At 35.8% G+C, this 21743-nt stretch overlaps 1 protein-coding gene across 2 annotated transcripts in view; it reads left to right on the top strand.

The window, feature by feature from the left end:
- Positions 1-21743, top strand: part of LOC123274987 — a 231691-nt gene that overhangs the window by 17428 nt on the left and 192520 nt on the right. For both annotated transcript variants that reach the window (XM_044742834.1, XM_044742833.1), the window contains exons 2-3: positions 4303-8726; positions 20813-20863. In XM_044742834.1, the coding sequence (XP_044598769.1) occupies positions 5478-8726; positions 20813-20863 (3300 nt within the window). In that variant the 5' untranslated portion in view covers positions 4303-5477. The remainder of the gene's footprint in view (positions 1-4302; positions 8727-20812; positions 20864-21743) is intronic.

Raw genomic sequence — 21743 nt, 5'->3', positions numbered from 1 at the left:
TAAAATTCGGATGAGCAAACTTTTACAACAGTTATATGAGAAAAACACGCTTTGTAAATTTTTTCCAAAGGATAAAACTCTTGCAAGTAATCGAAGCGTGTATAAAATTTTCAGTTTTCGGTACTGTCCAGCTGAGTGTTATCAAAGCGACGTTTCTCCATTTAATTCTAATTCGGGCGACGCGTCTAGTCTAAACGGGTTAACTTTGGTTGTGGAAAAGTTTCCAACAACCTGATACTTGGGTGTATGCAAGTCAAAGTAGCTTAAACCAGCTTTTTGGTCTGGCCTGCGGAACAGTATCTTCTTCTCCTTACTACTGTCTCCTCCTCGGTAAAATCGTTAACTACGGCCGCTGTGTACTCGAGTATACGCAAATGTTAAGTTTTCGGGTAGTCCAGTCCATGAGTCCGTTGCGAATCTCCCGGGATTCAAGGAGCTACGGGAATTGCTGCTGACATGTTTTGTGTAAAGACAGATTAGGACGGGAAACTTCTCCAGGTTACAGACGAGACTGCGGAAGAGCTGAGCAAACAGAGAACAAAATGTACAATAGACCCGCCGGAATAATATGTACCTATCTATTAGGTTAATTAGAAATTGGTTACCACATTGAGGATCTAGGATCTAGAAACTGGAAATAGGAAACCGAAATTGCGACTCTACATTACATTCACAATCACTATTTTAATTGAAATTATAATATTGCGTACTCTCTTGAGTTTACTTTGTAAATTATTAAATTTAAGTTTACTAAATTTACTTTGTTAAATTATTCGTCGGCTTTTTAATTTTTTTTCGGCGTCTGGTGGACTTTTTCCGCCACAGCGTATTTGCATTCATGGAAAATTTGTTTCAATCATGGCGTAAAAAGTAGGTCACATATGTGAAGAAGTAAACAAATTACATGGCTGAGTTGGTTTTTCTTGTTTGGTGAATGTCTTTTCGCTTGAGGAAGCACATAAATATGAATTTTTGCCTAGTTGGCAAAAAATATCGAACCACTGTCGGAATAAGTCGACGGCTGCCGGCGTTTAATTGAATCATTAGTTTATTCATGAGTGAAAGAAATTTTGCGATTTCGCGAAAATTTATTTCACTACTAACCCAGAAATCCTCGGGTATTTCTTAGGGTCGGGTTATTGTCATCTCTATGAAAAATATTTATTTTTCTATGAAAAATAAAAAATCGGATGTATTTTTTATAGACTGAGACATTTCTTCGAAGCATATAACAAAAACGATAACTCAAAATTATATTCAGAATATATATTCCATCTTCATTTTCGCGTATGAATTTTTTCATAAAAGTGTGAGACTATTTTCTTCTGGATATTATTTTTTTTTAACCTTCTATTCATCAGAAAAAAAAATCAGCAGAAGTCTTGTTATTGGAATTGACGATGCAAAAATACGACAACGCATTACGATGATTCTTTTGAGGTATGCTGGTGACGGAATGTTTTCTTAAAAATTTTCATTCACTTCCGCCATAACTCGTAACCTATAAAATATTCATGTACAACGTACAAAGACATTGCACAAAACTGGAAACCGTTCTGTTCGTATCGGTAATATCAAAATGCAATGCCTTGGAATAGTGGGTTCTTTTTCTTCATTCGATATTTATTTCCCTTTACAATAGTACTGCAGTAGTACTACAGCGCAGTTAGTAGTGAAAACAGCAAACGATGAAATATCAATTTCTCGCATGCATACTTTTCCCGGAGAAAAATATCAACCAACGTTTTATCAGCTATTTCCGGGCGTGTCAGCGGCTCATATGCCATTGAGGTGACGGTTGTTTGTGCCTGATGGAAAATATTCGCGTGAATTTATTGTCGTCATAAACATAAATTTTTTTTTTTTTTTTTCGTACGGTTATTTCTGAGTTAAAAAAAAGTTGAATTTTATTGCTGATATATATTAATGCGGCTGAATTATATTCTATAAATTTCTTATCGATTTGTTAGAGGCTACATCTGATAACTCGGAAAAAATTCCCATCTATTTAATAATATTTGATAGAGAAGAAGAGGCGAAAAAATCCGAATGTAGGAATTGAGTTCATGAAAAAAAAAAAAAAAAAAAAAAAACTATGCATTGAAACCGTGGATGAACGAGTGTGTACTCTGGAGATCGAAAAAATGAAGTATTTGTGGATGGAAAAAAATTACATGTAATATCTCTGAGGGTAAAAGGTATGATATGTGATGTTTTTACATATCATCGGGTTCGCTGAAGAGGTTCAGCGAAGGCCAAGCGTATCAGTTACTCGTGTTAGTTTACAACGGGCAGTCAAGAGCCATTACTATTCTTTAAATATATGTATGGTACTGCAAAAGTAGAGTGTCTATTGTACCGCTGTACCGGATCTGTAAATTCTCATTACTTTGTAATGATTCGTACCGGGGAAGGCAGAGAAGGCACTACAGTAAATCTCGTAGTGGCTCGGCAGTAATCGCCGGAACGTCCTAATGATCTTTGCTGTACTCTGGACTACCCGTCGATTTCTATTGTCCGAAGCACTCAGTCCCAGAGAATTATAGCTACTCGAAATCGGAATCAAGAGATTTCCATTGAGGCGATCCTTATTAAGATATCTTCTGACTGGCTCGAGAGCTGCTCATCGTAACTTAGTTTCTCAATGCTTTTTGCTTATTACCGAGAAACTCACGGTGAATATCCATCCCGTCATTCAATTCCAGCTGACGTCGAGCAAAAAATAACATAACTACCGAGTAGATAAGACCTATCTTGTTGAAGTACATCGAAAAAGAGCAGTTGAAAAATTGCTGTTTCGTTCGACGACAGACTTGCTCGGGATTGAAAAATGGTGAAATTGAACTTCTGGATGAGTTAGAATTTGTAGACATTACTTTAATAATACTACTCTATAAATCAAAAATGATCTTGTCAATTTCCCAGAGAATTAACGTTCCGTTGACTGGATATTCGTTGAGTGCATTAAAATCAATAAAAACTTTCCAACTGCGTGTCGGTGTTAATTGTTGAAAATAAATGACAATATAAATCATTTTTATTAGCTAGTTCACGCAAAAAAGGCTGATCTATGAGTTACGAGTTGGTTTTCCATTAGAACATAAATATTCTACAGATGATCCGATGAAGTAGATTCCGATTTCGATTGAAATCCAGGCTCGAAAGGCCGAAAGCTCGGAAAAATGAATGAATCCAGAACAAAATAGTGTAAAAATGGGAAAAAGCTCGTGAAAGTCAATATTCACCGTGCAAACATAGATAACGTATGTGTCGCCCGAGGACCAACTATCATCTACCAACCGGTATAACCATCTCTCGCTGCATGACGTACGACATATCACTGCGGAATTACCATGATATCGCGGTAGAGGATCGATAGATCAGTGGTCTCGGCGATTAATTGGGATTTGGACCAGGGATCTGGTGCGAGCGAGTAGATATTAGGATTGTAGGTGGGTTTCTGGTCTGCTATGCTGTTTGTTAGTCCAAAACCGTGCAGTGGCGGCAGTCTCAACTGGTCCTAACTGCTTCGGGATACGCTATTCGTTTGCTGGAAGCTTGAATCTTGCTGTGACGGTTCCCAAGTTCACATTATCGGATTTAATCGGCTTTGGTGATTGGATCTCAAGGTAGCTTCTATTCCTTAGTATATATACCATTCCATTAGACGGTATATTGCGTTAAAATTATTGCTCGGCAATGAATACATAACTTCTCCATCGAGCTTTATCATTTTGTTTGGTGTCAGCCAATGTTAGTAGAGTTTGGTTGTTAGACCGAAGCTTCCAACTTCCAATCAACCGATGACTTGTAGACTAACAGAGGTTAATTAGTTTAGTTTTCGATAGAGGATGACTTAAAGCTTTTTAAAACTCCAATAAAATTCAATTTATGTTTATTGAAGGAACTTTTGAAGTTACAATAAAAAATTTGTAAGTTTAGATATCATTATTTTCATTTTTATTATTATTTTTACGTTAATTTTCATTGAATGAATACGTGTCTCTAATATGCATGTATTAATTCCATCTATAAAATTATTATTATGACTATCATCAGTATTTTGATGATAATAATGATGATTGTAATTGAAATAACCATTCATTGTAATAGAGAAGTAATTAACTCAAGTTGATTTGTCAAAACGAGCTTAGGATTAAGGGTGAATGAAGTCTTATGTATATTGATCGTGAGAGCACAATCAGCGCATAACGAGCTATCCCACCGCTACTGCTACCGCCTCGTGTAAGTGCCAAGTTAAGCATTTATGTGAGCAACCGGAATATTTGTTGTATTTTGCAGATAAACTCGTCAGGGCGTGGCTGGAAAATAATTTACAGGGACGTCAACCAGTCCAGTGAACGCAGTGTCAACTGGGACGAGAAAACTCGACTGAAATTTAACAAGATTGACAATGACATTGACGGAATAGCGGATGGGTTATTTTATCGGTACTGGGGTGTTGTATAAAACATACAACACAGTGCTTTTATCAAAAATGTGTTTCTATTTGTGCTGAGCTTGTGCGCGGTAATACTACGAATTTTCGGTTTCCGAATTGTCGAAACTATGAAATGTTTGTGAAAACTATTAGTTTAATTTGATGTCGAGTAGCTTTAATTACTAGACGGCGCTCAAACGAAAGTTAATTGGCAGTAATTTATAATATAATATATATGCCTGGATGTCGATTTATTAATCACATTAAAGGGTCGTTTATTGATAGAACATTAGAACTCATGAAGAGTCACTGGGATCAAAATGTTTATTTAAAAGAAATATTTGCTTGATAAATAGAATCAACAGCTATGTTCTTTGCTGACTCGTTTATATTGATACGATAGTTATCGGAAAATGAATTTATAAATGAATATTATACTTTTAAAGTACTGTTCAACAAATAGTAACAAAAAGATTGAAAGAAATAAGAGAAAAAGTAAGCAAAGAGAAAATTCCAGTCGAGTGTAAATTCAAAATCAACTTTATGCTGTTTACAAAAGCATGAAACTTATCACGACAAAAAGCATTCTTCATAAATCTATTTGTGCGTTGAAAAAGAAGACGAGTAAGGAGAGAAGAGCAAAGAGAATAAAAATATCGGTAAAAAAAGTTCAACAAGATCTACCACTCTCCATCTATCTTTGGAATTAAATAATTCTCTTTGCCCGGCGTACGTTTGAAAACCAGATATTATATTCTTTGAAGCATTACTACCCTGACTCGGGAGAATCGATGAAAAAATTATCGAGTTGAAGTTGGTCCAAAAAAAGCTGAAGATTTCCAATAATTCCTCAACTGCACTCTAAAAATTTCATCCATTGACTAGAAAAATTTCTCACACAACATAGAGCCGATTAATTTTGGCTTCGTTTATGTTGTTACGATAAGTCAATCCAAGTGGCTTGCAAGCCGGCACAGTGTGTGGATTAGGGCGAATCCTCGGCTACATCGGCGGAAGACCGTCGGTGGGGGCCGCAATGTCACAGTCAGGTTCCGGAGACCACCACAATGGCACTGTCCAGACCGAAAACGGCGACACACAGCACCATCAGTCTAATGGTCCAAGCCAAAACGGGATCAAAGCTGAGTCCAAAGCTGACCTATCAAACGGCTTCGAGAATCGGACTGTCGACTATGAACGCAGTGTCCCAAACGTTGTATCAGTGCAGCAGGTGCCATCAATGGCTCCAGATTACCCATCAGTATCCCAACCAGGTGTCTACCCAACTCCCGGACGACTGGCTCAACCACTTCCAGAGGATCGACAGCAGCAGCAGTATCAGGACAAGTCCGGGTTGGAGCACCACGTATCGCAAACGGCAACTCAGACCCTGCCGGTGCAAATCCAGCCACACTTTGTTCCGGATTTTGTCTCTGATCAGAGTCAGAGCCAGTACCCGCAAGCTCGTGGTCAATTTGAGGTCAGATCGCAGATGTACAACCAGCAGGGTCAATACGGAGATCGCGTGGGATACGTGACAAGAGACGTCACGTACAGGGATTCATCGCTTTACGCTCACGCTCAAGGCACCGGTAATCCAGTGTTTACCGGAGCCAATGCTGGGTATGTAACAGTCCAGCATGCTTCTCAATTGCAGCACGCATCACAGTCGGCGAGTCCCCAACCGGGTTTTTATCCAGGTGTGATAATGACCGCCCAGCCTTCTGTGTCCCAGAGTTATGGCCAATTTGCTGGACAATCACAGTATACCTACGGACAATATCCACAGACTTTGATTAATCCGATACCATACAATCCACATGCCCCTATGTACACGGCTCAGCAGTTCAATCAACAAACTTCCCCTAATCCGCAGAGATACTCTCAGGAGGTATCCCAATATCAAGGTCAGCCCATCATCCAGCCGATTTCACAAAACGTTATTGCGCCGGTTGACAGATCTGTTAACAGCAGTACAACACGTGGCCCCAAGCCGATGGTACCGCCTCGGATCAACTCAAAGATCTCGAGCGACTCTGGAAATCGAAAATCAATCACCGAGATCCCGGTGGCCAAACCAGTCTCTACTACTGTTACTGTTAATTCTAATGCAAATGCTGGTGCTGTTTCTGTTGCTGCTATTAACGCCAGTACTGTTACTGGTATTGTTCCAGCTAATGCTGGTGTTAACCAAAGTGCACCTCCCATTTCACAAGAATCAGCAACTCCCATTTCTGTATCAGACAGTCGATCTTTTCCAGCGCCGGTTAATCAAACTCCCCGAACACGCCAGGACGGTTTGTACATCGATTCGAGCGCAGATCAGTCAACAAGGGACACGATTGTCGACACGATACCCAACGAATGCCTATATGTTTCCCGAAACGAACATCGCAAATCTGTATCCGACGTGACTACTGCTAGTTTTCCTCGTAGAAATGACACTATTACTTTCACCTTCCCAGGAGATACTGGAGACACGTCTCTGTTGACCGCGAGAAAACCTCCATCTGGACTGAGCGACAAAAAATGGGCTGCCGATAATATGAGCCAGATTTTCCAGACCGACAATAAACGTGATCCAGTTCTCAGAGTAGCGACGGTTCCCTACGATAGACAGGAAAATCGGAAGAGCGTGATGTCCGACATAACCAACAGGAAACCTGAGTGGGGGAATGTCAGCCCTAATCAACGTCCGAATCCAGTTATCACCCAAGAAAATCGGCGATCAGACTACTTTGAGGAACATCGGCGGTCTCCTATGCCTGTGATTGATCAGAAGCGCATGGATGACTTGAGACGATCCCCTATGCCTTTCATATCAGTTCGCGACAGCTCCTGTGAGAGAGTCGCTCAGAACAGCCCTTCGTACCCGATCCCAGCCAATCAAAACTTCGAGAAAACTAGGCAGGAACTTGTTATCTGGGCTGAGCAGAGACAGCGTCACGAAGTCGAGCGAACCATGCATCCAAATCCGATCTTTGCGACTAGTCCTCGCTCCCGAAATCCCTCGGAAGAGCGTAGGGTGATGATTCCGCTGGATGAGCAGCGAAACAAAGACATCAGGGTTCCCCAAGTAGCGTTCCAGCCGATTCCCAACATCAGTCAGAACACGATTATGGAGCAGCGACGGCATCTGAGGCATGTCAGCGCGGATCTTACCAAACACATGGAGCTCTCCAGGAAGGATTTCGAGGATCAACCGATCTCTGGATCTGTTGCGAATCTGGGCCCTGGTGTGAGTACCAGCTCGTCTCAGCGTGCCAGCCCGAATTTGTGTCACCAGTTCCCAGCAATGAGCGAAGCCAAGCTAGACACTAAGACGCTGCTAACTGTTGTTACGGATTTCCCCGGTGATAATCCAATGAAGCCGCTTGAGCAAACCGACCACATAATCCACAGCCACAAGAAAAGCCACAATATATCGGCATGCTTGTTAACGCACAGCAAGAGCCAGGTTGAGAATTTGCAGTCTAGTTCGGGGTTGGGAGACATGCCGGATAAGACAGAATGCAACCATTCTCAACAACAACAGCAGCATCAACAGCAACATCAACAACAAAGTTTAGATATGATTGCAGAGAAGCTCAGCCAGTTTGAGAGGCAGCAAAGTGACCTTCAGGCGCGGCTCCAGTGCTTACAGAACCAGAACCACCTTTTGGACCAGGTTGCTCATCATCAGTATCAGCATCAGCAGAGCGATCTGCAGTCACGACTCCAATGTCTCCAGGATAGACAGGCCACTGAAAAATCTCTGAGGCAAGCGATCGAGCTCCAGCAAAAGAACGCCTTCAATGACATGCACCACATGCAGATGAAGGCCCTCGCGGACCAGGTTATTGACCAGCAGCAGCATCAGCCTGGGGAGCCACTGAGCAAGCAAATGATGGATCAGCATCTACTGAATCGTAATTCGGCGTATCTGTCAGCGGGGTTCACCAATCAAATGTGTCAATCACTGACGTCCGAGAGATTATCACCGCGCATTCAAGTCGAGACTGAGTTGGAGCGCTCACAAATTACATTGCCGACTAACTCCCAGTTTGAGAGAAACGACGGGACACGCGGCTCACACCAGTATCGATTGATGTGCCAGTCGGCTGACGCGCCAGACAACATTGTTGCTAGTTGTCCCTCTTCTGCTTCGTCTTGTTCATCCTCGAATACTATTAATGTGACCTCTGGGGCTTCTGCCACTGGGGTCACTTTTTCTGGAACTCTCAAGAAAGTTCCGCCTGAGAAACCGCCCAGGACCTCGCTTATTGTTCAGTCACCCGAGACAGAGGTAAAGCTAATAATAATATTTTATATAAGGTGTTAATATCCGATGATAGAAGTGTTCATAGATGCAAGTATCAAAATAAATTCAATTTAATTTATATAAGTAAGAGAATACGAAAAATACGACTGCATTTTGCTAATAATAATAATTATGTTTTTTAATTAAAAAAAAATTCATGTAGTTATTCCTCATTGAGGTTTCCACATCGGATATTTTCACGGTGACCACATAATAGAAAATAATATAATACAATACAATATAATCCCATGGTATTATTCATTTAGATATACACATCTTTGTACATATAGAATTAATGTTCTCACACATCTCCGACACCGAGAACAGTGAGATTTTATCATAATGAGTCTTTCGAGACCGAAAATCGGGATGCTGAATAAACACCAGCTTATATTGTTCCTTTGTAAGCTTTCGGTGCAGCGGTATTATCTGAAACAGTAAAACCTCAACCCGGAGTATATTTATGGTTACCGTTGGTAAAATGAAACGGTAAAATGTAATTTATAAAATATATATTAACTATAGGAGGAAGTATAGAAAGCAGTAATAAGATTTAAAATGAAAAAATTTACCGGTGTGAAAATATATATCCGCGAATTTCGTTGCGAATGTCAGGTTATTATTCAAACGTCTCGACAGGGTAAATAGTTTTACATTCTCGTCTTTTGCTCTAGCGCGAGCTTTACCCTTTATACTTTATACTTTATACTCAATGTACATCCACTCTGTATGCGGCTTGATATATAGTTGAGCTAAATTGTTGAGTGTAAAAAAAAAAAACTGAAAAATGGTCGCGTATTTAAAAGAGTATTAGAGGTAACACAGCTAGAAGTGACGGTATTTTAAAAAAATAATCTGTCTGTCCGTTCGAAATTTAGTAACAATTTTTTTAATCTTGTAATTAAGAATTATTTTTATTATTTCTATAAAAAGAGGTTAAATTCCTTCTCCTTTTCGTCATTCGGTCATGTGGAACAAACATATTATTTCAGTCACAATTTAATGCGTACATATATATTAGCTCGCATAGTGAGTATGAGTTTGTCGACGGCTGTACGGAGAATAGCCGTTTAAATTTCAGCCGACGTTGCTCGGGTTGGAAACGTTAGGCGGCACCGTATATACAGTAATTTTATACGCAGACGACGGGTCTGCGGACGTTATCAAGGGACGAAAGTGTTGCGCGAATGCGTCCTACTCCATGAATTAAATATGAGCAAGTACTGGTCGCTTTATAAGCGCAGGCAAAGACCAACCCGTATCTCTGCACGTGGTACTTTTAATGCGTCTGCTATCATTCCCTAAAATTCACGGAATCACGGCTTTAATAAATAGCTGGTTTAATTTTTAATTAATTCTGTGAATTGTTACTATCATTACTTATGTTTGGACTATTTTCCGTATTTATTTACAAAAAAATGCTCGACAGAAAAAAATCTCTCAAAACTTGTTGCATTGTTCTCAATAAAATCAAATTAAACTCTAGTTATTTATCAAAATTGAATCAATCGAAATTATTTCAAACATCCGCATCAACAATCCAAAAATCGAAAGCTTTCACTTAATCCATTGCGTTTTAATTAAAAATATCCTATGGTAAAAGCCAAAAGAGCGTATAAAAATTTTTTTTTTATTATTTAAGTCAAATTTGTTCATAACTTTCAGAACATCAATAAAAACAAATTTCTTTAGAAAGGGGGATCGCCCTTTTAGCGAAAAAAAAATTTGTTCGCTCTTTTGGCATTTGTCACCCGATATAGTTTTATTTAAATCAAACCGCTTGGTAATTTTTTAATTAACGTTTTATGATTAAAAAAAATTTATCTCGCCCGTTTCAATAATCGATTGAGTACGTAAAAAAACACACAATTATTCCAAAAATCGGTCCGCTGAACGCTTTTAAGTCCTTCATTACGCTACACTTAAGCCCAGAATGGAAGCAGTTAATTATAAATTATAATCATTGCAAAAATAACACTTATCGTAACAATGAAGTACTAATTAATAAGTTTTTAAGCGGAGGAAAAATTTTATTAATTATATCTTCTTATATACATAGAAGACCCCTCGAATTATACAATGTATTGAGTACAGAGTCAGATAGATTCTATCCCGCTTTAAGCATTAACTCTATTCCTTTTTTTTCATGGTACGAAAATCTATTAGTAAATTCTTTTTTTTTTTTTTTTTTTTTTTTTTTTTGAAAACTTTGTAAATTACAGATGTTACTTTTCAAATACAAAAGTATTATTAGTATTAAATTTAATTATACATTATTCTCAAATTTCTGAAGTACAACAAAATTTAATTCGTTTTACAAAATTAATTAATTTCATTCTTTATCATGTATTTTAATAACAAAATTTTATATTCCATAAATATTTAATTTTTTCACTTCATTTGATGCTCATTTTTTATTCAATTACTTCAAAAACCCTTCATGATATCATAAAAGTACGAAAGGTAAATATATAATAATAAAAAATTACACGGTTAATTCATCATTGTTTATTTTGTAATCAGACATCTGCAAAATAATCAATTATTTATTTACATATTTCATACCGGAACAAATTTTGATATCAATATTGCATAAAATAATTAATATGTCCCGACAACAATCCCCCAAAAACTAAATCAATATCTACATAGTCATATTCACACATAAATTTCAATTATAATGCCAAAAATCATGGCATTAAATTTAACGTAAACCTCAAAAGATTAAAAATGATAAAATTCTTTACTGCTTCTATGGACCGAAATAAGTTTCTTAACGATTTATAAAATTGAAGCAGCTCGTTGGCCTTAACATTATAGACCAAAGACTACTTGGAGCTTGATAGCCATCGCAATATATTTTAAAATAAAAATCCTCATAAAACGGTGTCTCTAAAAATGGATTTTTGTTCGTTAAAAGAGCTCATTAAAGATAACAGAGTCGAGAGTCTCCGACTGGCAATTTCCGTCAGCTATAATATAATCCTTCTTTGTTTTATCCCTCCAAGTTAAATTATCTTCTCATTTTATATTTTACACACCCACCCACATACACATACTCATGTTAAAGTTAAAGCTGATGCTGGTACTAAGGCGGCCATGTTCACCCCATCTATATCCTCCACTATTTATTACTCATTTATCCGGCACTTATCGAACAAGTCAATAAGTTTGTAACAAGTAAAGCAGAATGGTGAAACGAGGCGTGAGCACATGTGTGTCACAACAAATCGATGTGCTTTCAGTGTTCAGCTTTCAACATTCTTATGCTTCAACATTAACATTAAAACTTTTTGAAACAAAACGTCTATTTTGCAAACACGATTTTCGCGTTACAACAGTTTGAATTTTCTAAACGATCGATTTGAGATTACATCAGTCTGGAGTTGAACGAGGACCGGAAAAATTTGTTTGAGTGATGCTTTATGGTTTAACCGGAGGTATTAGAGTAGATGTCCTGTGTAATATAAAAATGTATGGACTACAAATAAAAGGGTGAACGATCGCATCGAATTTTTATTGCAGTTCAATCTAAAGTCCCATTGTTTTACGACTCGGCTGTCAATGTGCTTGTCCATTCGAGCAGTCCCGCGCGATCGGCTTACATTTGGCTAAACTTTATTTATTATTGAGCTTTTTTCCATTTGTTTGTCTTTATTATTTTATTTTATTGATATTCATTCAAATTCGGTATAAGTTCCCTTCAGCACAAAAGGCGCTAATGAACGAGAGTGATTACGTTGTTATAAAAATGAAGCAAACATGAACGCAATTAACTTCGGGAAATTTGAACGCGGTATAAATCACACAGATGTGCGAGGATAATGTAATTGGAATTTGCAATTGCTGGTTTTTTTTTTTGTTTGCAAGTACCGTTGGTGTGTACGAGATGCTAATTATTTCAGGCTTGCGTAAATATTAGTGCAACAGTGAGCAAATTAAAACGGATGCCCTTCTAGTTACTCCTGTATTTGGTTTCATTTCATTTATTTCAAAATTCTCTTTTTTTATCTCCAGCCTCTATTTTTATTTTTATTTTTATTCTGTACGGTTACTTTTGACGCTCATCGGCATCAGCGGGCGCATCAACATCAATAGCATCAGAACCTAGTATCAATGTATAAATGTATGTATAAGTGTATGTGCATGTGTGTGAATATGATAGTGTACATGTGATCCGTATTATTCCTTTTGTTTCTGTTTTCACCTGTCGATTCAGCGGTTTTTTCCATTCTATTTTCTAGCTTTTCTATAGTCATTTCAGTTCTAATTTTTCCGGAAATATATTTGCGGTCATTGTTACCCATCAGATCACCATCACATTTACACCCGTTAACCCGATTCTATTCCAACAAAAATAGAACACAAAAAATACAACAATAACTATAAAAGGTTAAAATACTATCTTCGTTATTTTTTTCTAAAATAAAAAAAAAATAACTGCCCGTGAAAAAATGTTTTTATATGGCTTAATATATTTTAATACGGTCTGATATGTGCATATATAATTTTTAATCCACAGATTCGGTAGAATCTGGCACCAAGTTCCGTTCAAATCTGCTGTAAACGGAGCGCCAGACTACCGACTATGTTTACTGTAAGCAGAACGGTATTTTGAGGTTGCAAAATTTTATTTAATTCTACGGTACTTTTTTTTCCTAAATTGTATATTATAACAGTAATTCATACTTTATTTGACTGTTATTAATTAATTATATTCACTTATAACAATTAATCTAATTGAAATTATTAAATTTAATCAGCACAAACTATAGCAACGCAAAAATTTCGATCCTGACTTTTTTTCGACGGGCAAAGTGATCTGCCACAGACTAAATAATTCGAGAATGCATAGTAATCCTTCATTAGATGGGAAACTACAGTTAAAAAAGATATTTCACAGCTTGCATCTACACCCGCCAGGGTGCGCTGGAATTATTTTTACATAAACTGTAGTTTCAAGGGAATAGTTTGCTATAAAAATGCAACCAACGCGAGATTTAAGTTGGTACCAATTGTAAATTTTTATTATAATTACAAAAATACTAAAATCCGAACAAAACAGTTTCACTGTAAAAATCGCGCCAAGTCCACGTTCATAAGACTATTAAGAAAAAAAAATTTGTTTTTTTCTTTACAAAAATATATAAAATAAAAAAATTAAAAAATCCAAGTAACAGATATGATTATTTATGATTTTCGGAAATTAAAAAAAATTATGTTATAAATTTAAAAATTAAGAAAAAAATTTTGGAACGTACTTGGTGTGCGTCATTGTGTATTTAAATTTTTTTAAAGCCCTAGTAAATAGATTTTACGAATTTCATTAAAAGTAAAATATTTTGCAACCGCGCACACTAAATACGTTCCAAAATTTTTTTCTTAATTTTTAAATTTATAACACAATTTTTTTTAATTTCCGAAAATCATAAACAATCATATCGGTTACTTGGATTTTTTTATTTTTTTATTTTATATATTTTTGTAAAGAAAAAAACAAATTTTTTTTTCTTAATAGTCTTATGAACGTGGACTTGGCGCGATTTTTTACAGTGAAACTGTTTTTGTTCGGATATGTCAATACACGACTTGATGTGTCTCGATCTAAATAATTTTTCCATCAAGGAAATGTATGACCATATCAGGACATGTAAGATCATATAAAAAAATCAACGGTTTATCGATATTTATTTTTTCCAAAAAAATTTTTATCAACTTGTATTAAAAAAATAATTCCTATCATTCCAACGAATAAAAACTACATAGTAAAGCACTTCTGTTCCATTAGAGCGCAAAAAATAAATCCTTTTAATACCTACTAAAGTCTATTTTAAAATACCTAATGACTTGTAAATATAATTCAAGAGCATACTAATCTTTATCCAGTAAATCTGAAGCTTCAATAATAACAAAAACGACTAAAAAGTTTTTGGAAAGCTCTCGGAGACAAAGATGAATATTTCCGTCGAGATTGTTTGATTCACCATTTCATTTAATATTCCCTTCTACTTGCTCGTTGTCGACGTACTCATCGCTCGGTGTGCTAACTACATCCACATTCACATATCCATAAAATATACACCCACATCTCCAAACAGAGTTAGCAGAGCAAAGCAAAGCCGAGAACGAGCTCTATTTATCAGTACTCTTACCTATATTACTAAACCCTTGGACGGTTTGTACTCGTCCGTGCGCAACACCAGCTCCACCCTCTCACCGTTAATTCAGCTCTACACTTATCGAGGATTTTATTTCGTTACAATTATTTATCCTGTTGGTTCGCTCGATTGCCGCCTCTTCCACCCAACTAGACATTATCCACCAGCTACTTGTTCCCTCGTTCCATCCCATTTTTTTTTTTTACTTCCCAGCTTTTCTTCTCATACCAGTTTTTATTAAAACTTATACATACTTATTCTTATACTGTCGGAAAAAGAAATTGGCTGAGTCGGGATCGGGCTACTCAACTTCTCCATCCCCGGTAGCACCCTGCTGTAATATTCCAGGCATTGATACGATTGGGTTTCATTGGATTGAATTGGATTGGATTAAAGGGAAATTTATTCTTATCGCATCTCATCGGGAATCCGTGCCAACCACTCGGTGTATTCCATTCTCTATTCGAACCCCAACCCCAACCCTCTATTCTCAGGTCCTTACTCTCGGATCCGACTCTCCACACTCGACACTCGACACTTCATACTCCACACTCTCGGCACTCCAAACAAACCCTGGCTGTCGTGAATAATAGTATTGAAGCCAAAGCAAACATAATTAACATCATGGTGAATAAAGAAAACTCAAGAGCTAACTACCCAGCTCTCGGCACTCTCCTATCTACAGCAGCGCCGTGCCGCGGGGGTTTAAACTGCGAGCTAATGAAAACACCCAGTCGTTTCATTCAGGAAACTTTCAAAGAAGCCACATCTAATTGACCTATTCAACTTAACAAACGCACATATACTGATATATGATGCTGATGCTGATATCAGACGGATATAACTCTATAGCTTACTCTTTACAACGGAGGGTACCTGTGCATAAGCTATGGGTGCCAAATCATACGTGATAAGGCATCTACCGCAACCTCGACCTTTACTCACATTATCGGTCATTTATTTATTGATTATTTATTTATTAACTGTCAATCGCTGCGATTTTTTTTACTATTATTGCAATTTAGAAAAAAATTTTAATTTTTAATCAAAAAATATTAAATTGATTATTTATTTTATAAAAATCAGTAGGTCACTTCAAAATATTGCGCAAAAAAAATTTTTTTTTTCCAGGAAATACAAACTAAACTCTATCATCAAGCTAAAAAAAATAAATTTTTTTTTGCTTTACTCTGTTCTATATTGTTATCTTTATAATCATAATTAAAATTCTATTGAACTTAAGAAAGATCAAATTATCCATTATTCATTAACAGAAAAATCAAATTAAAGAGTTTCCTTAGAATAATATTGTACGGTAATGTATAATTCTTAGGTACGTACAATATTAATCACAATCACATTTCAGACTTACAGAAGGGGAATGAAATCGCGTATTGACTAATATATGAAGCGATTTGTGATTGACTCGTAACAAATCAATTAACGTGCTAATGTACTTGATCTGTGCAAAATCAATATGATTGAATATGCACTATTGGATGGGATAATTATTCTCGACATTAAAGCAGACACAGCAAAGTTTGTTTTACCTAATGACAGATGCTATGAAGAGCAAGTGTAACAAATCATAAATATTTAATTTTTTAAAGAGATTATTTAATTTTTTGAATTTCCAAAGCTGAAAAAATTTTTTAATTGAGAAAAATCCGAACTTTTAATCGGGATTGAATTTTTTCATTTGGGTAATCAAATCGCAACGCCACTAACAACTACCGCTGCGGGTGGTTGGTGCTTTAAATTGTGACGTTAGTTTAATTTAACGGTGCGGTTTAAATATAAATTGAATTTAGTATTTATTTTCCAGAAATCAAACGGGAAATTAATTGAAACATATGGAAAACCGCGCTGCCGAATAGAAATAGGTTAATGTATGTCTGCTGGACGAGTAATTGTTAGTGGTGTTCCTCGTATCTGTACACTCACATACATATTGTAGGATATTTGTTGTATTGACGGGATATTTGTAGTGGTAGTGGTAATGCCAATACTCGCGGTGAACACAGCAACATTTTGCCTACAGTTAAATCACGTTAAAATGACAATTTTATCGACTACTCATAGGATTATACAGAAAAAAGCATGCGGACGGTTTTCATTCGTGCAAGTCCTCGGTCGGATATTGATTACCCGTCAAAATTTTTTGCGCAACTCGTTCCTGCTTTCATTCGCTCGTCAAATTTTATAGTCAAATATATATCGTATATATTATGCGTTATACATTATAGATCCAACTTTTTTTAAACTTTTACATCGAACAGTTTTATTGTTATTTTATCGGTGATATGATACCATAATTACTCGCTGGCTATGTTCAATCGTTTTATGTCGAAGTGTATTAAGTTGCTTGAATATTCTGACGTTTAACAAATGACTCTGTAGGAATTCATAGAGTTTCCGTGATTTCGAGGGCGGGATCAATGATTTATCGTTAAAATTTGATTTATTGCAACCAGTAAATGAATTTTGAATACGATTAGTTGAATTATACGGCTCGTGGGAGAGATATTGGGATTGAGAATTATTCGGGAAGTATTCTCTGAACTCAATTGACATTTTGAAGAAGATCAAATCGGTTGTAAGTCGTGCGAATACTTTGAAATTGTTCGAGTTTACTTTAATCTTTACTGTATTCAAATTTGTGTAATTTTTCATTGTTATAACTCAATTCAAAATTATTTCAATCGTAAAATTTGAATCGAAAAAAATTTGAATAATTTTGATCAACGAAATAATTTTATCGATTTTTTTAATTAAAAATTCTTTTGTTTATAAAATTACTACTTAAAGTTTTATTTAAAATTTAAAGCCATGTTCAAAACTACAAACTTCAAAAAGTTTTAATTTTACAAAGTTTCGATTGATCAAAGTCACAACTTTGAAAGTTCAATCTCTAACTTCTATAAACTAAATCCAATCTCTTAAAATTTATGGAGAGTTAAAAATAATTCTAAAGAAAAATCTTGAGTCTTTAGAAGAAGAGTTCTTTAAAAAATAATTAAAAGTCTATTGTTATAAGAATTTGATCCCAAATCATTATAAAAGATTGAAGAAAAAGGCAGGAAAGAAGATAGAGCAAGAACATTACACTAATAGCAAAGACCTAACTATTAAGAAAAATAAATCGAAATTACAGCCGTAATTAGACCGCACTCCTTGATAAAAGAATTACCGGGAGTACTAAATTCATTTAATTAAAACGTGGCCGGGTTTATTAATTATTTACACCAACAATTTGAGCTTTTGAGGTTTTTTTTATCGCGATATTAGCGAGTCTGTTGTTACACCGAACAAAAAGGTAGCTTTTCGTCATACGATAAGAAAGGGGCTTACCCTTGTGTGTGCCGTACGCCGCTGGCTACGTAATTACTAAACTAGGTCGAGCACCTTCGGCACTTAATTTCTAACGCGGTAACGTCGATAATAGCAGGGTAAGCTCCCCCGGGGAAATATTGGGACCAACACCGTCAACTTACGATCACCCACCCTCCATGCCAACCCAGAAATCGCCTCTTCCCCATTTTATTTACCAAATTTAAAGCTATAAAATAAAATTCATACTCCGGTACTCCTATTGTCCCCAATATTTCATCAAAAGTACAGACACCCCTGTTACAATAGATTGTACCTAGTAACCTTTTTATCAAGTTTATATCCTGTTTCAGTTTACACCTCACTGAATTTTTCTTTCCATACTATAACGATGTCTTCAACCTTCTTCTCATATTCTCAATACGATACGTCTTTCATATTCTTCCTATCTTATCAGTTTTAACTTTCAGTACATTTTTACTCTTTGTAATTACTATTTATTTTTTTTTTCTTTTTAAAAAAACATAATTAATATAATTTTTTAATTTTTTCAAGAAATATATGTACATGTATTTTTATTTTATTACTTAAGCTTTAGACTTAACTTTCTTGTAAGAAGACAAATTAGCAATCATTCGCCCTCTGTCGAAAATTTTGAACATTACTTTTTGTCGAAAAATTATAAATAGGCATATATGAACCTATCACGCTTAATAAAAATAAGTAATATCAGTACATATAAATCCATATAAAATTTTTTGATATGGCTATAGAAAATTTTTCCACGGATTTGCTTATATAATAGTCTTATACTGATAGGAGGATTTGTTTATAGTTAAAAATACTTGTTAATATTAAACAAATCATTTATTAGAGACTACTTTTTAGTCTTTAACAAATATTTCTTAGTATTTAAAAAAATTTATTAATATTTAATAAATGAATATCAGATTTATTAAATACAAAAAAATCGTTTTAAATACTATTAAGAAATATTTGTTTAATACTAAAAAGTGATCTCTAATAAATGATTTGTTAACTATTAACAAATATTTTTTAATATTAATAAATCCTTCCATCAGTGCAATTATGGTAAAAAAAATATTCGACAGTTGACCTTCTTTAGTAAATAATCAACCACCGCCCTCTATCATCTTTATTCTAATGAGAATCAATATTCTTTAGAAGATGCCACTAGACCTTAAGTCAAATTTCCAACAGTTTAACCAACCGATAAATTTATCTGTCCTTTGATATTGACGAGGAATTTTCCCTTTGGCATCAAATCTGTTCTTAATTACAATCCGGAGAATTATCGTTTAGACCTGAAGCTGAGTTTCTACTCGGCTGTAATCAAACATACCATCTGTATCTGTATCTGCAGCCTCTCTTGATCTTAGAGTCTTCGGTTTAAGTCTAGCCTCAATAGGAAGCTTTTCCAAGCAACCGTGAGCCAAAGTTATCGTCTCAGTTGGTTTAGTCTCCCAAGAATTGACGGCAGACCAACACGTTAAGGATAATCGTAATAATTGAACTAATTGCGAGATGCAATTATTCGGAATTAATTGGTATAAACCGCTTAATTATCACGTAGTACCATCCTCGAGGACAGTAATCGGTTCGCATTGCTTGTACAGACAGAAACAGTCACAGAAACTGAACAGAGACGGAGTGACAGCTGCTAGAAGCCAGGCACTAGACGCTAGACGACAGAGATGACGATGATAATGATAATGCTGAGAGTGGGTCTGGTTCTGTTTCTGCATACTATCGCAACAGACATTATATTGCATTACGCTAGCACATACCAGATCTTCTGTCCTTTCCCTTCATACTGGTGTACAGTACAGGCCCAGATAACTAACGTTACGCTCTCACTTGCCATCTAGTCACGGGGGACTTGTACTGTTACGGGTTGTCCGCCCTTGTCTTGTTCTGTCTCTTGTATTGTACACATCCCATTCATCCCTTTCCACGGCTGATACAATTTGGCAGTGTGGTACATGCTCGGGCTCACTCGTTTGTCCCCATGGATCAATTAAGATTTACGCGCTCCCTGAGTAGAGCTTCGTGACAGTGTCACCATCACATTTTTCTTCAGTTCTGCCCATTACCTTCGGCATAATGTCCTACAGTTGTTTATTTTGTTTTTCTAATTGCTAGCTTAAGGTTTATGGAAAATTATTGCGGATGGTGAATATTTATGGTCTGTTTTTATTTATATTTTTTTTTAGAAACCTAGTAAATGGTCAACCTTACGGTTGGATAATTTTAAGCTCAATGTATTGCGACGTTAAGTATCAAAACTTGAAAAAAACTGCTATGTTTTAAAGTTCTCCCTGTTTTTCGATAAATCTCAAAATATATTGAAATAACAAAAAATTTTTTCGATTAAAATTATAGAGCATAAAATTTTGTACAAATTTTGTATCAAGCAATTTTTCCTCGTTCATTCGTTTAAGAATCGAGCGTTCCAAAGTTGTATCAAAAAATTTCTGTCAACTTTGAAGAATGTAGGATAATTTTTAAAATGTAAAATTCATAAAAAAAATTATTTTCATCACAAAAATTTTTTTATTTCAGAGCAACAGGAGCCAACCCGCCATAGGACTAAAGCACACGCCGAAATCAAGGGTAAGTCTCAACATATTTTTACAACATTCACTTTGCCCACTCTGTATTTATTCCATTAATTATTATTTCACTGTCTGGATAAATATTTAATGTGTGCATTGTTAACAATAACGAGTAAAACTTGCGACGGCTTTGACAAAAGTTTTGGTCCGAATCACGAGTTTACAAGTTAAAATTTACTCTGGAACACAGTGCAACGTTCAGAAGGGTCGCAGGAGGCGAGGGGTTCACAATAAAATTATGCAGAGCACCCGTCATGATTAATTCAAGGACTAGTCAAGCTTGCTGCCTCTCGCATATCTCGCGGTTTAGCAGTAGACAGAATGCAAGACGATGTAGTACAATTCGTATCGTGATGTGACGAAAAAATTATTGAGCGAAAAGTGAGACAAGAAAGAGAAAAACGGAGAAAGGACTAGGTTGGTAGAAATGCAACTCCTAACCACTGACGTGAATTCAAATTCTTGCATGAGTGCCCTCACATTTTTTACTAAAAGAAGCCGGTGTCTTCTGTGCGAAGGTTCTACGGTGCATAACTCTTTTTTATCCGCGCCACATCCTTCTCGGTGTCTCTAAATTTTATTTTTAAAATATATATATATATATACATATATATATATAGCATACATATATATATATATATATATATATATACATATATTTACACTAGTACTAGTGGATAGACAAAGTACTAGCTTTTTTACAACTTTAACTCTTCAAGTAGTTTCTGTATTTTCGATCTGTTAAAACTTGATACAAAGAAATGGTGAAGAATGTTTTTATTCTTTTAAAAAGTCGTCTCACTTTTATGTCTTACTATTATTCGCAATCCTCAATGCTAGATGTTTTGTTTATTTTTATCAGGATAATATAAATAAAT

Source organism: Cotesia glomerata, linkage group LG1 (assembly GCF_020080835.1).
Source record: "Cotesia glomerata isolate CgM1 linkage group LG1, MPM_Cglom_v2.3, whole genome shotgun sequence".
Classification (NCBI taxonomy): Eukaryota; Metazoa; Arthropoda; class Insecta; order Hymenoptera; family Braconidae; genus Cotesia; species Cotesia glomerata.
This window is presented reverse-complemented; position numbering and strand designations above follow the sequence as displayed.